Genomic DNA, 14,503 nt, shown 5'->3' on the forward strand with positions numbered 1-14,503 from the left:
TCTTTGAACATCCCAATCAGATGAAAGATAAAAGAGTGATAATGCAGCTATTATCTTCATTACCACAATTCCCCACCAGTTCCATATTTTTAAAAATTGCCTTATTGGCAAGAACTCTGGCCTACAGTAGTGTATACCCTTAGTATGGTTTTTGTTGTTGTTGTTTTTGGGTTTTTTTTGTCCTTTACAGAGACGTGACACTGTATTTCTGTTCTTTCTAGATATGAGCGTGAAAACATGATTGGGACTGTTGAGGCAAATTATATCTTGTGGGAGATGAATGGCAGGAATGACTACCATTATAACACAACAGTAAAACAGGTGAGCAGACATTTGTACACTAATCTTTCAGGTTAATCAAGAATAAGAGACCACCTGCCCAATTTTAGACCTTAAGATCATTTAGATCAACTGGGGGGGGGGAATTCTCATGGCACCACACACCCCATAAAATGTCTTGGGGCAATGACTTCAAAATCAGCATTTTCTGCTGTTGCTCCTCAACTGTGAAATGCCCTTCCATCTGCCATTCATGAAACAGCAACCACCAGTTGCTTCAGATAGATGTATTGTGAAGACATATTTTTGCCCAGGCTTTCCCCGACATCTAAGATTGAACCTTTTTTACATGTTTGAATCTTACAAATTTCTGCTTTATTCACTTTTGAATGCTTTTATATTGCCGTTTAACTGGTTTGAGGTTGTGTTTTTATTTTAGTGATATGCCATATTTTTTGCTCCATAGGGCGCACCGGACCATAGGGCGCACCTAGTTTTTAGGGGGAAAATAAAGAAAAAAAATTTCAGGTCCGGGAGCGGAGGCAAGGTTGCGCAGCCTAGCCGCCACTCCAGGAGCTTGCAGGCTGGGGGAACGCTCCGAAGGTTTGCGGATAGCTGCCTGAAGCCCGGGGAGCGAGAGGGCACCGGTGCGCAACGACCCCTCTCGCTCTCCAGGCTTCATCGAAAGCCTGCATTCACTCCATAGGACGCACACACATTTCCCCTTCATTTTTGGAGGGGGAAAGTATGTCCTATAGAGCGAAAAATACGGTAACCTCTTTGAAATAGTAAGTGGTATATAAATCCTTTTAATAAATATGAATTTTTGTTTACAATAGGGTTTTTTAATGGATGTTGTTTGAATCAGTCTTTTACACAGCTCTTGACAGTGCTAAAGTAAAGGTAAAGGGACCCCTGACCATTAAGTCCAGTTGTGGCCGACTCTGGGGTTCAGTGGCGTAGCGTGGGGGGTGCCAGGGGTGCCAGCCGCACCGGGCGCAACATCTGCGGGGGGCACGAGTCCAGAGGGAAGGGACAAGTTCCTTCCTCCGCTGGGCTCCCCGCCGCCACCGCCAGCCTTGCGCCTTGGCGCGCCCGCGCCCCCCCCCCCGCCGCCACTGCGGCTGCGCTCCACTCACTGACGCCGCCACCGACGCCTGGCCGGGCACGGGCAGCCTCCGCACCCTGACGCCATCCCCTTCCCCCTTTTTTTCCAGAGCTGGGGGAGGGGGAGGTTTTAAAAGGGGGTCTTGCATTGGAGATCCTGCAGCACTTTGGGCCGCACGACGCGAGTGCGCAGCACGGATCAGCCACGACCCCACCCCGTGCATTTCCCGGGGAAAAGTGCTCCGCGTGGGAGGCGCGTTTCCCCTTCATTCCCTCTCGTGCAAATCCTCCTTGGGTTCCCTCCCCCGTCTTTCCTCTCCCTACCTCACAAAAGCCTCGCCTCCTCGCTGCCTCTCGCCTCCGCAGGAGCGTTTCCCTCCGCGGAAGAAGGAGCAGGGCGCTTCTGCAACTTTGGATTGCAACTTCCTGCTTCCCTGGGAAACAGAGCCCGGCCGGGTCAGTTGTCCAGCGGAGGGCCAGTTCCCCCTCCCTCCCCCCCTCTCTCTCTCTGCAACCCTTGCACGCCCCCCCCCCGCATACTACTTGCAATGCAACTTCCGCGCTCCATGCCCTTTCATAGAGTCTGTCGAGCTGGAAGGGAGCCGAGGGTCATCTAGTCCCACCCGCTGCAATGCAGTAATACGCCGCTGCCCCCCTACAAGGGATCGAACCTGCAACCTTGGCCTTATCAGCGCCGTGCTCTTAAACTGAGCCATCCGGGCTCCCCTTTCCCCCACCTTCTTGCGTGCCTGAACCTGTCCGCGTTTTGCATTCTAACACTTGCAAGCTCCATCCTCCAGCAGTTCCCTGACACCGGCTGCGCTTACTTTCAGGCCAATACTTGGCAGCCATAAACTCGCACAGTGTCCAATATCCTATAAAAAGCATTAATCGGAATACCTTGCAACATTTCATCAAAGAAAATTGAGACGCCCTATTCCATAATAATAATAATAGTAATAATTTTATTATTTATACCCTTCCCATATGACTGGGCTGCCCCAGTCACCTTGGATAAAAATATAATAAAACATGAAACATTTAAAAAAACTTCCCTTCAGATGACTTCTGAAGTTGTAGAGTTACTTATCTCCTTGGCTTGGGGGGTGTCTAATAAAAATAAAAATAAATTATTTATACCCTGCCCATCTGGCTGGGCTTCCCCAGCCACTCTGGGCGGCTTCCAAAAAAATATTAATACGTCAAACATTAAAAGCTTCCCTAAACAGGGCTGCCTTCGGATGTCTTCTAAAAGTCTGGTAGTTGTTCTTCTCTTTGACATCTGGTGGGAGGGCGTTCCACAGGGCAGGTGCCACTACTGAGAAGGCCCTCTGCCTGCTTCCCTGTAACCTCACTTCTTGCAGGGAGGGAACCGCCAGAAGGCCCTCGGCGCTGGACCTCAGTGTCCGGGCAGAATGATGGGGGTGGAGACACTCCTTCAGGTCTACTGGGCCGAGGCCGTTTAGGGCTTTAAAGGTCAACACCAACACTTTGAATTGTGCTCAGAAACGTACAGGGAGCCAATGTAGGTCTTTCAATGTAACTTCATACATTATTATTATTGTTGTTGTTGTTGTTTAGTCATTTAGTCGTGTCTGACTCTTCGTGACCCCCTGGACCAGAGCACTCCTGTCTTCCACTGCTTCCCGCAGTTTGGTCAGACTCATGTTTGTGGCTTCCCCTCCCCATCCAGCTTGGTTTCCCTAGCCACTCGGAAACCCGAACCCTATGGAAATAGGGATGTCAAGGTTGCAGGTTCGATCCCCGCACGGGACAGCTGCGTGGTCCTGCATCTTTCCTCAGGGCCTGCAAGACAGAGCTGTTCCACCTGGCCTTTGGTTTGGACTCAGTGGGACCCTTATGTCTTCCCTCCCCTTACAGTTTTGATTTGTGGGCTACTTTTAAAATGAGGCTGCTTTTCAAATTGCATTCTAACCTGTATTTTAAATTGGTCCCTCCCCCCATTATGTTTCTATTGTAATTTTACTGGTGTTAGCCGCCCTGAGCTGGGGAGGGTGGGGTATAAATAAATAATAAATGTATCATCATCATCACCACAGGGGGTTGGACTAGATGACCATCGGGTCCCTTCCGACTCTACGATTCTATGATTCTATAAAGTCAAGTGTTACCGGAAAAATCCGAGGGCGCGCTCGCACTCGAGTGCTAAAATCCACGGGTTAGGGGGCGCAAATTACTTGCCTTGCCCCGGGTGCTGACAACCCACGCTACGCCACTGCTGGGGTTGCAGCGCTTTATTGGCCGAGGGAGCCGGTGTACAGCTTCCGGGTCATGTGGCCAGCATGACTAAGCCGCTTCTGGCGAACCAGAGCAGCGCACGGAAACGCCGTTTACCTTCCCTCCGGAGTGGTACCTATTTATCTACTTGCACTTTGACGTGCTTTCGAACTGCTAGGTTGGCAGGAGCAGGGACCGAGGAACGGGAGCTCACCCCGTTGCGGGGATTCAAACAACCGACCTTCTGATCGGCAAGTCCTAGGCTCTGTGGTTTAACCCACAGCGCCACCCGCGTCCCTCTTGACAGTGCTAAATTGATTTAAAAGCAAATTCTTCAAAACTTTAGAAGCAACATGTTTAATAAGCAAGGCACAAATACTGAAATAATTGAATCATAGAATTGCAGAGTTGGAAGGGACCCTGAGGATCATCTAGTCCAACCCCCTGCAATGCAGGAATAGGCAGCTGTTCCATATGGGGATTGAACCTGCAACCTTGGCATTATCAGCACCATGCTCTAACCAACTGAACCTGCCAAATGTATTAAATTCCTTTTTGTGTAGCATGGTGAACTACACACAATTTATTCAATACCTGGTTTTTAATAACAGAACAGCTGTGTACACCCCAACAGATATAAACTATAAGCTGCCTGCCCAGAAATTGGTTTGTTCGTTCCAATTAGTATGTGAAAATAGCTGCCACTCACGAGTTATCCTCCTGCTTCCTGACTTCACTTCCTCCTTAAAAGTTATCTGTAGTGAGTATAAATGCTAAACTGAGGGCCAAAACGTATGTGCTATTGCATTTAACGTATGTAATATTTACATCTGCTCTGTCCAAATTTGAGAAAACACCAAATACGAGAATTCTAAGGATCTATGAAGTCGGCACACTCTAATGGACCCTTCTAACCTCTAGACCAGACACCTTATCAACACTACATTTTTACAATTACCATGGGAAGAAATATCAGAATCGTCAGAATTTTTAAGGGCCACAAAGTCCACCACAGATTCCTAGCCTGGGCCAGTGCCTTAATTGCTGCCCAAAGGTTTTGGAGGCAGTGTCCATTGGATCCGGCAGACATAAGTCCAAACAGGCAGTGGAATGCAAGGAATACATCTGTGTGTCCACGCGCACACACTACCAGAGAAGCAAGTAGATGCGGTGGTGGCTTCTGGCAAGCTCTTGTGAGAGCCTCCACGAGACCATATAAGGCTTCCGAATGCTGGACATGACCTTACCTGAGATCCCAGTAAGGTTGACAAGGTGTCAGGAGGCAAAACAGGATGGACTGAAATCTATGAAGGGTTGTATTTGTGTTACAATGCTTTAAACTTTTATATTTTCCAGTTTCATTAGTATCTATATCAGGCTTAAGAGATTGATAAAATTTAAATATGCTGTACAGCTGAGACTTTGGGTGAGACTGTGCATGTGATTTCTGTTTTACTTTGTGCATTTATATTCTTTGAACAGGTACGCTGTTTGAGCAAAGCACAAAATATGTCTTCAATGGTTCCTCAGGATCTAGAAAGCATTACTGCATATACTATAGATCGCTATTGGGGGAGACATGTAAGAAAATGTATATAATAAGGAAATTAATAATATGAATTCTGAAGCTCTCATGGTATTTTGCCTATGAATATTGATCAGGACACACAAATTAATATTCAAGAGGCAATGCAATAATACTTAGGGCACAATCACTGGCAGTGCATCTCTAGAGCTATATGATGTTTTGGATCTCCTTCTCCAAAGGCAGCAGGTGGTGCCGTACCTTGAAACAGGAAATCTGACCTTGTAAGGCACCTATCAGCCCTGTAGAAACATATGTAGCCCTTATCTTACAGATATCAGTAGAGGTAAAAAGGGGGCATGAGTCCCCTTCTTCTTACACACGCCAAACAGAACAAAATATACCCCATGGAAACAATAGGTGGGAAATTGTAATGTTACCCCACCCTCTCAAAAATGGCCAGAAAGGGACTTCCACCCTTCTATCCACCCTGTTTGTGTGTCCCAAGCAGAGCTTTAGATATTTTGGATCTTCCATCTTTGGTCTGCCTCCTACCCACCAGCTTTGCTGATGTTCTGAATTGCATGATTTGCCAATACTTTGAAAACTATAGTGTCTTAAGCTGTACCTAATTATTTTTTCCAACCCAACAACTATGGAATCAGCTACTTATTTATTATGGAAACACTTTAGGACATAAAGCAGGTATATTATTTGTACTTACCATATTCCTCACGTATTATGGATGTTTGTCTTATGGTAAATTAATTACATTTCCCCACCCAGAATTACGTATCCTGTTTTATGAGTGGTGGTGCTGGACTTCTAGGAACACTAGATAATCAATATGAACTCATGAACCATTCTGGCATCAACTCTATCATTTGGCCTCAGGACTATGCTGGCATATTCTTGTTCAGATTGAAGATAATGGATCCAAACTACAGGTTAGCTTTAACATAATTAGCAGCTGTATGGTTAAATATCTTCTTTCTTCTTCTTTGGTGATCACTCGTTGCCAAGTAAGATTGTCTTCCATAAACACGGTTTTAACAATGAGTCCGTGACTGTGGAGGCCAATCTTGGATCCACACGTCCTTCCACAGTGGGGACATTGGTTTCCGGGCAGGAGTTGATCACGGTGTGGATTTGCCAAGTGTGCCTTCCTCTTAACACCTTTCCCCTTGCATCCTGAGTTCGAGTGTCTTCAAAGCCCATGACACATTTGGTAAAGGCTGTTCTCCAGTTGGAGCGCTCGCAGGCCAGTGTTTCCCATTTGTTGGTGTTTATACTACATTTTTTTAGATTTGCCTTGAGACAGTCTTTAAACCTCTTTTGTTGAATATAATTATACCTGAATGGAACATGTTTATAAATTTGTAATTAAGTTAATTCCTAAGTGTTTGGGACGATACTGAACTCGTATTCAAAGTAGATCCATTGAAATCAGTGGTCTTAAGTTACTTAAATAGTCCAATAGTTTCAATTAAATACCGGTAGTTAAATAGTTTCAATGGGTCTTCTTTGAGTATATAGAACTAATATTGAGTGTCATATATGGTGTACATTATACAACAGGTCAATAGCAGAGATGACATCTAACTGTTACTTAGGAACACAATAACATAGCAGATTTTCAGTTCAGTGTGCTGAATATCACCCAGAAAACTTTAGTTATTGGATGACAAATACAGTAAAACAATTTAAATAAAATAAGATACACAGAACTCAGAATCTCACTCATTTTGTGTTATGGGAGGGTCCTGGCATATCGCCTCTGCACATGGGCTAAACTGATGGTATCCAAGGAGGAAGACAAAATCAGTCAATCTGCAAGTATAGTTTGTTATCAGTTCTGCTTTCTTTTACACACAATATTTTCTTAGAGTAGAATAACCTCACACACACCCATGCAGTGTGTGTGTTCATCTAATTTAATCTCTGTACAAACAACAGCAATTACAGCTTCTTATGTACATATGGAAATCAGTTACATAACCAATCTCACAAATGAGATTGTACATATGTACATATGGAAAAACAGTTACATAACCAATCTCACAAATGAGGGTGCTGGGGGGTGTGGGCTGTGGTAGCATGCCCTTTTTCTTATACTCATGCAGAGAACACATGCTGATATGGAAGGAGAATCGTCCTGTTCATGTTGGTTAAGGCTATCAAGGACTACTAGTATCAGTAGCCCCGTCTCTGAAGGGCCCAAATGTATCTGTCACCACTCCTCTCACAGTATCATCACTGTCATGAATCTTACACTTGATTTTTCTAAAGCAGTAATCGTCTAAAATTTGACCCTTTCGGGGTTCCCCTCTAATTATAAGATGGTTTCACTCTCATTATAAGACTGTTGTAGTTTACAGTTATGAAAAATAATATTTAGTCTCTCATTTTTTATTCCAGCTTTTGTCCTTATGAAGCTTATTTTGCAGTTCGGACACATGGCATCATTGAAAGGTAGGCATTAGTACCCTTGATTTGTTGGCATGAGATCAAGCATTAGTTCCTTTTCCTGCACAAAAGTTTGGTAAAAATCCTGATACAAAGATTAGTAAAAATCCGTTGAAAAAACTCCATGTTCTGAAATCTGGGAAGATGTATTTACTTTCTACATTCTTAAAAAGCCTAGAGGCTTGCAGATTTTTTTCTAGTTCAATGGAAGATTGATAATATGAATGTTAACATTCTCTGTGTGTAAAAAATTGACTCTGAAAATTAGATCATAAGCTATGGGAGTTTTATGAAAATGTACAATTTCATCTTCAGGTCCAACCCTAGATGTTTGATGTGGAGATGCTCTCAAAAAGTGATCCCTTATGCATATAAAAGCCACACAGACCATGCTACATTTAATGTATTGATACTAAGAAGTAGCTATTAATGACACACTTTTACTACAAATACACTGAAAATTCAAACAAGCAAGCAAATTATGTTTCTCAATATGCCAGCCATGTGTTAAAATACCCACCCTACTAAAAACAACAGAAAGTGACACCTTGAAGACTAAGACATATTGTGGTAAAAGCTTTTGTCAGTTACATAAAGATACATAAAGTGAATCCTCCAATGACAGATGTGTGTTTCTACATAGGGAATGTGGGATGGAGGTGGTGGAGTTGAAAGGCCACAAAATGCAAATGAATTATATTTCTATGCAAAGCTTAATGTAAGTAGGCAATCATTTAAAACAGCAGGAATTAGCAACAATGCCATCTTCTTAGCACTTATACCCAAATTTATCACCACTTACAGCTGTTTTGAATTTGCACTTTCACTTTGCATAGAATCATCACACACTTGCATTTTTGCTTTACTGATTATATATTTTTCTACTCTATCTGCAACCTAAAGATGCGCATCATTAGTTTGATTATGTGGGCTCTTGTACACAAAAGCCTTCAACACTGTAAATCTAGTAAGTCTTTCAAAAGGTATCAAGAATTTATTTATTTTTTCCTTCCCTAAAGCATTCTTTTTTCTCTCACACCTGCAACTAGAAATATGCTTACTACAGACTCAGAAAAAAATGTGATTTCTTACTTATTTTGCATCTACTTCTATCTGATCTCTCTGTTCCCCAGCTAACTTTCCTTATTTAGCTTACAAAAGAATCCAAAATAAGTCTGCAACTTCTACCATCATCCTTGGCAAACTTTAATAATAGAGCATTAATTTGGATGGGAGAGGAATTATTTCTAATACCTGCGATAAGGGAATTTATTCCTGTATCCTTACCAGAATTCACCATTTTGAGTGCAAGGTTTTTCTTTTAAAAGAACACAGCAATACTTTGTACAGAATACAAAGCGTGTTTGCCATTTTTATCTCTATGGACCTCAGACTGGTTGAAAGGCAGGATATACACATGAATTAACAACAATAGCAATCATTGAGCCAGTTTGTTTGAAAGCAGGGCAAATGTTTCTTGACACCTAGGGCTCTGCCCAGAGGACAAGGTGGAGCCATAATACAATCCCAGCAGGTGCACATAGGTGCTTTGAGATCCCATTGGACATGCAGGCAGATGGTAGAGGCAGTTGTCTTGTTCAGCAGCAGAATGCAGCCTTTGGAGCATAATAAGAGTGACATGGGTTCTTTTGAGGTGGAGCTAAACAGGAACACTCAGGTAGCAGAATCCCTGCTTCCATTACTGGCATTTCAATCTCTTCAGTTCCATTCTACGGAGTCTTGTGGGGAGAAAATTACATGTATGTCAATCCAACAGTTGCTGCTGCGGTTTTGATTGGAGTCACTGCTCTGACTTCTGCAGTGGTGGTTGTAGCTATGGTGGCCTTGGTGGGGATGCAGACAGCAGCTTACTCTTATATGTCTTTGTGCCAGCTGCACATGATGGCCTTGGTGGGGATGCAGACAGCAGCTTACTCTTATATGTCTTTGTGCCAGCTGCATATTTCCCCCTGGAAGGAAAACGACTAGGAGATAAATTATTGGGATATTTAATAATGGGATATATACCCCTTCTTGCCTATCTCCCTAGTCCCACCCACCCACAGTTGCTAATCTGTGGGATAGATTAGCCATGCTGTGCCAGGTTGGTTTGGTTCACTGGAGCAGTGCCTGGAATGGGTTCCGATTTCCCCCTTGAAGAAGGGTTGAATATGGCATGCGTGCTGAGTGCCACAGCAGTGTCACGTTTAGGTGAGAGGGGCACAAGCTGCTATAACACCCCAGCTCTGTGTAGGTGTTCCAATAACATTCTACATGTATTGGAAGCTAAACAAATAATTACCTTCCATTCAGTGGAGCTTGTGACAATAAAGCATTCTATTTTTTTAATATTTTGTTGGAAGCCACCCAGATTATTATTATTATTATTATTATTATTATTATTATTATCATCATCATCATCCAGCTGCTCATTGAATGAACACACAAACACTTATGTTCCATTTTGTTTGTATTTTAGCCTAAACATGCTTAAGATTGCCGGTTGGGCTTGTCTGATAGTTGTTTTCTTTTTGGGAGTCCTTGCCTTCAGCTACTATCGGTATGTGAAATTATTTCGGGCACTCCATTTTGTGGACCCAGTGGTGTCATTTAATTCAGAGATGATTTCAGCAGTTTCTTCAGATGAAGCAAAGAAATATGAGTAACCCAATTACAAATTATTACTTGTACTTATTAAACTGTATATGAACATACAATACTGTAATGTTTTTAACAAATGCTGTAATGTTTTAAACAAATGTTGTAATGTTTCAAACTAAGTATACTTTTAAACACAATTTTCTAACATTCTCTAAAACCCTCAAAAGCTGATCATCTTATATTTTTCAAAATCCCTATCCCAAATTGGTCCATTCCTTCTGTGCAATAATTTTCTAACAATAAAATAAAATATTTATTCAGGAATGGTTCTGAGATGTTAACAATGACCTCTGGATACTCAAGAACTGAATCATTAGCACTGGTTGTTTTTTTTAAAATTTTGTTTTATTGAAGATTCTATTGTGCTACAAAATAAACAGACAATGGAAAGAACATATAGTGTCTCCACTTTCAATTTATAGAGTTTTTCACAGTAAGTGAATGTTCAGTAATCCTTAGCACTGTTCATAGTACTATTCATAATGGTGGTAGATAAGTGACAGGCTTGGGTGTTAGGACAAAAGTCTGTGAACAAATATTTATAGCAAGCAATAAACGTGTTCTCAAACTCTCTACCTTCCATTCCAATTTGATATAGCTTAAAATTACAGTGGTACCTCGGGTTAAGTACTTAATTCGTTCTGGAGGTCCGTTCTTAACCTGAAGCACCACTTTAGCTAATGGTGCTTCCTGCTGCTGCTGTGCCGCCGGAGCACAATTTCTGTTCTCATCCTGAAGCAAAGTTAGAATCATAGAATCATAGAATCATAGAATCATAGAGTTGGAAGAGACCACAAGGGCCATCGAGTCCAACCCCCTGCCAAGCAGGAAACACCATCAGAGCACTCCTGACATATGGTTGTCAAGCCTCTGCTTAAAGACCTCCAAAGTAGGAGACTCCACCACACTCCTTGGCAGCAAATTCCACTGTCGAACAGCTCTTACTGCCAGGAAGTTCTTCCTAATGTTTAGGTGGAAGCTTCTTTCTTGTAGTTTGGCTCCATTGCTCCGTGTCCGCTTCTCTGGAGCAACAGAAAACAACCTTTCTCCCTCCTCTATGTGACATCCTTTTATATATTTGAACATGGCTATCATATCACCCCTTAACCTCCTCTTCTCCAGGCTAAACATGCCCAGCTCCCTTAGCCGTTCCTCATAAGGCATCGTTTCCAGGCCTTTGACCATTTTGGTTGCCCTCCTCTGGACACGTTCCAGTTTGTCAGTGTCCTTCTTGAATTGTGGTGCCCAGAACTGGACACAGTACTCCAGGTGAGGTCTGACCAGAGCAGAATACAGTGGCACTATTACTTCCCTTGATCTAGATGCTATACTCCTATTGATGAGGCCCAGAATTGCTCTTAACCCTATTGATGAGGCCCAGAATTGTTCTTAACCCGAGGTAATATTTCTGGGTTGGCGGAGTTTGTAACCTGAAGGGTATGTAACCTGAAGCGTATGTAACCCGAGGTATCACTGTACTGAGACCCACCAGTCACAAAATTGTAGCAGAGGGAGGCAGACTTTGGCGTAATCAGTTAACAATTACTGGCATCATTTTTCTACTGATACCTAATCCCTCTTTGAAATTTCTCAAGTTTTTTGCTTCAGAGATTTTCTTATGACAAGGAGTTCCATAGCTCAGTTTCATTCATGCTAAGAGCATACATTGGCTGTGAAGGCTGTTGAAATTCAGCCTCTCCATTTTAGCCAGAAATTTGCTTATTTGGAGTAGAGAAAGATTTTGCTTTATATTTCCTCCTCTCTTTCATGTTTCCCCAAGTATTTTTATCCCTTGTCATACTTGTGCCTTATTCTTCTCCAAGCTGCCTGTTTGCTTCAACCCTCCTCCCTGTTCCTTTAGCATTGACTTCTTCCCTCTATAACAACTTTTCTATTACCACTTTATTGTTATTCTTTAAAAAAAAAATAGCCCTGTATCACTCTCTCATTTCTTTCAGCATCTTTCCCCTGCCCCCAGATGAGGGACACCACATTTCCCTTCCCTTATATATATGTGCTCATTATAAACTTCTTTGTCTCCCAGCCACCTTTACCTAGCATATGGGGAGCTGTTGGTATGGGTTTCAGTCCAATCAGAAGTCAATGGCACAATAAGGGGCAGGGGGAGGAAGAGTCACTGGGCAAGCTGTGACACTGAAGTTCCCCATTGGTCCTTGATACATCATTCAATAAACACTGGATACGGCAAAATGTGGTTTAACATGAGGATGGACCATTTCACATTTGTGTCCCCCCAAGTGTTACTGAACTCCTGACAGCTCCATAGAAAGGTGCCTTATACCAAGTCAGATCATTGGTCCAACCAGCTTAGTACTGTCTACACTGACTGGCAGCTGTTCTGCAGGATTTCAAGCAGGGGTCTCTCCCAGCCATGCCTTGAAATGCTGTGGATTGAACCTGGGACCTTCTCCACACAAAATATATGCTCTATCATTGAGCTGTGGTCCCCAACTAACATGACCAATGGTTAGGGATTATGGGAGCTGTGATGCAACAGCATCTGGAGGGCAACCATTTCTCCCTAGTTTAATATTTTTTTAAGAACACAGTTTGTTGTTCCTTACATTAAAATGCTCAGAAAGATATACTGTATCCTAAACAAGAATTCACCACCACTAAACAAACTCCCCCACCACTTTTGACATTCTTCTGAATCAAATTTGATATCTGTTTTTTTTTTAAAAAAACATCTGAAAATAGCACATTGCAAGCTTCAAATCAATATAAAACAAATTCATTTCCTACACCATTCAAACTCTGCTGCGGAAAAAATAAAGTTATTTCGTCATATGTGTATACAGTATATCAAAACTCCATATTAGAACACCGGGGCTGAATGGAATTGGGAGCTGAAAGGGAACCTAATAATGATCAGTGCAACAATCCATTGAAAGTGATTTACCAAAAATGAAAAAAAGTGTGAGAAATGCAGCATTCTTGTACAGCTCATTGGTCTTTCGACCTTGATTTTGAAACTAGACTGTCTTTTCTTTGGCTCCCAAATGCTATGTACAAAACAGGAAAGGAGACAGGGCACCAAAGGGCCGCTCCAAGGTTTACTTATGATTCTTATGGCCCCATCCCTTTATTTGCATATAATGAGCTCATATATATAGAAGGAATTATGTTTTCCAAAGTGCTGTGAAATGGCTGTGAGTCATCCTGGGAAATATATTCTCACTTCAACCTGTGGGAGTGAGCAGCCCCACTCAAGTACAGTACAGCAATCAGGTGCTCTGTTTCTGCGCTGCCATTGGTTGATACAGAGAGATCACGAGGCAGTGTTGGTTGCTAAATACAGTGGTGCCTCGCAAGACGAAAAGAATCCGTTCTGTGATTCTCTTCGTCTAGCGGTTTTTTCGTCTTGCGAAGCAAGCCCATTGAAGGGTTAGCGGATTAGCGCTATTAGCGGCTTTTAGCGGCTTATCTGCTGATCGGATCAGCTGATAAGCGGCTTAGCGGCTTAGAAAAAGGGGGGAGGGGGAAAAACCAGCAGGAACTCGCAAGGCATTGTCGTCTTGCGAAGCAAGCCCATAGGAAATTTGTTTTGCGAAGCACCTCCAAAACGGGAAACTCTTTCGTCTAGCGAGTTTTTCGTCTTGCGAGGCATTCGTCTTGCGGGGCACCACTGTAGTAATTTGGGGACATTAATTGGGCAGCACTGACAAACTGCTGCTGGGCAGTATGGGAGCAAAGGATGGTACTAGGGGACTAAGCAATTGGGTCTTCCCAATGTCAGGGGAGTGTTGTGCCAGGGGACAGCAGACCTTTCTCATGGTGATTACAGCTTGTGCCCAGATAAAGAATGAAAAAGTAACAGACAGGAAGCAGCCATATTTCACACCTGAAATGTTAATTGCATCCTTATGCAGATAACACGGATGTGGTGATCACCATCTATTTGTTCATAGGTTTAAAACACTGCTACTGTAATGAATTTATAGTCCTGTTCAAATTATAATCTCATTATGGTGAAACTGACTATGAATTAGGCATAGCAACTGTCAGCGTCGTGTGCTTTCCCTACTTCTGTTCTTTGTAGATGAGAAGAAAGAGCTGCTGCTTTCACTTTGGAAGAAATCACAGTTCTCTCCAACGTACAAACTTGGAACTGTCGTTTGATAGCCTGGTTTGCCAATTCCTTTGCTTAAACCGAGTTTCCCCAGGTTGCACATAACAGGAGTCTCTGATTTGTTCTAAAAAGAA

The 14,503-nt window shown here is 42.7% G+C and overlaps 1 protein-coding gene across 1 annotated transcript in view; it reads left to right on the plus strand.

Annotated features, from left to right (window-relative positions):
* CATSPERE (catsper channel auxiliary subunit epsilon) overlaps nt 1–10,669 on the plus strand; it is a 54,394-nt gene extending 43,725 nt beyond the window's left edge. Inside the window, exons 18-22 of the mRNA XM_081188163.1 lie at nt 222–321; nt 5,107–5,205; nt 5,936–6,096; nt 7,568–7,621; nt 10,095–10,669. Of these exons, the coding sequence (XP_081044289.1) occupies nt 222–321; nt 5,107–5,205; nt 5,936–6,096; nt 7,568–7,621; nt 10,095–10,281 (601 nt within the window). The 3' untranslated portion in view covers nt 10,282–10,669. The remainder of the gene's footprint in view (nt 1–221; nt 322–5,106; nt 5,206–5,935; nt 6,097–7,567; nt 7,622–10,094) is intronic.
* The last annotated feature ends 3,834 nt before the right edge of the window (nt 10,670–14,503 follow it).

This window comes from Podarcis bocagei (genome assembly GCF_964188305.1).
Source record: "Podarcis bocagei genome assembly, chromosome: 3".
Taxonomy (NCBI): domain Eukaryota; kingdom Metazoa; phylum Chordata; class Lepidosauria; order Squamata; family Lacertidae; genus Podarcis; species Podarcis bocagei.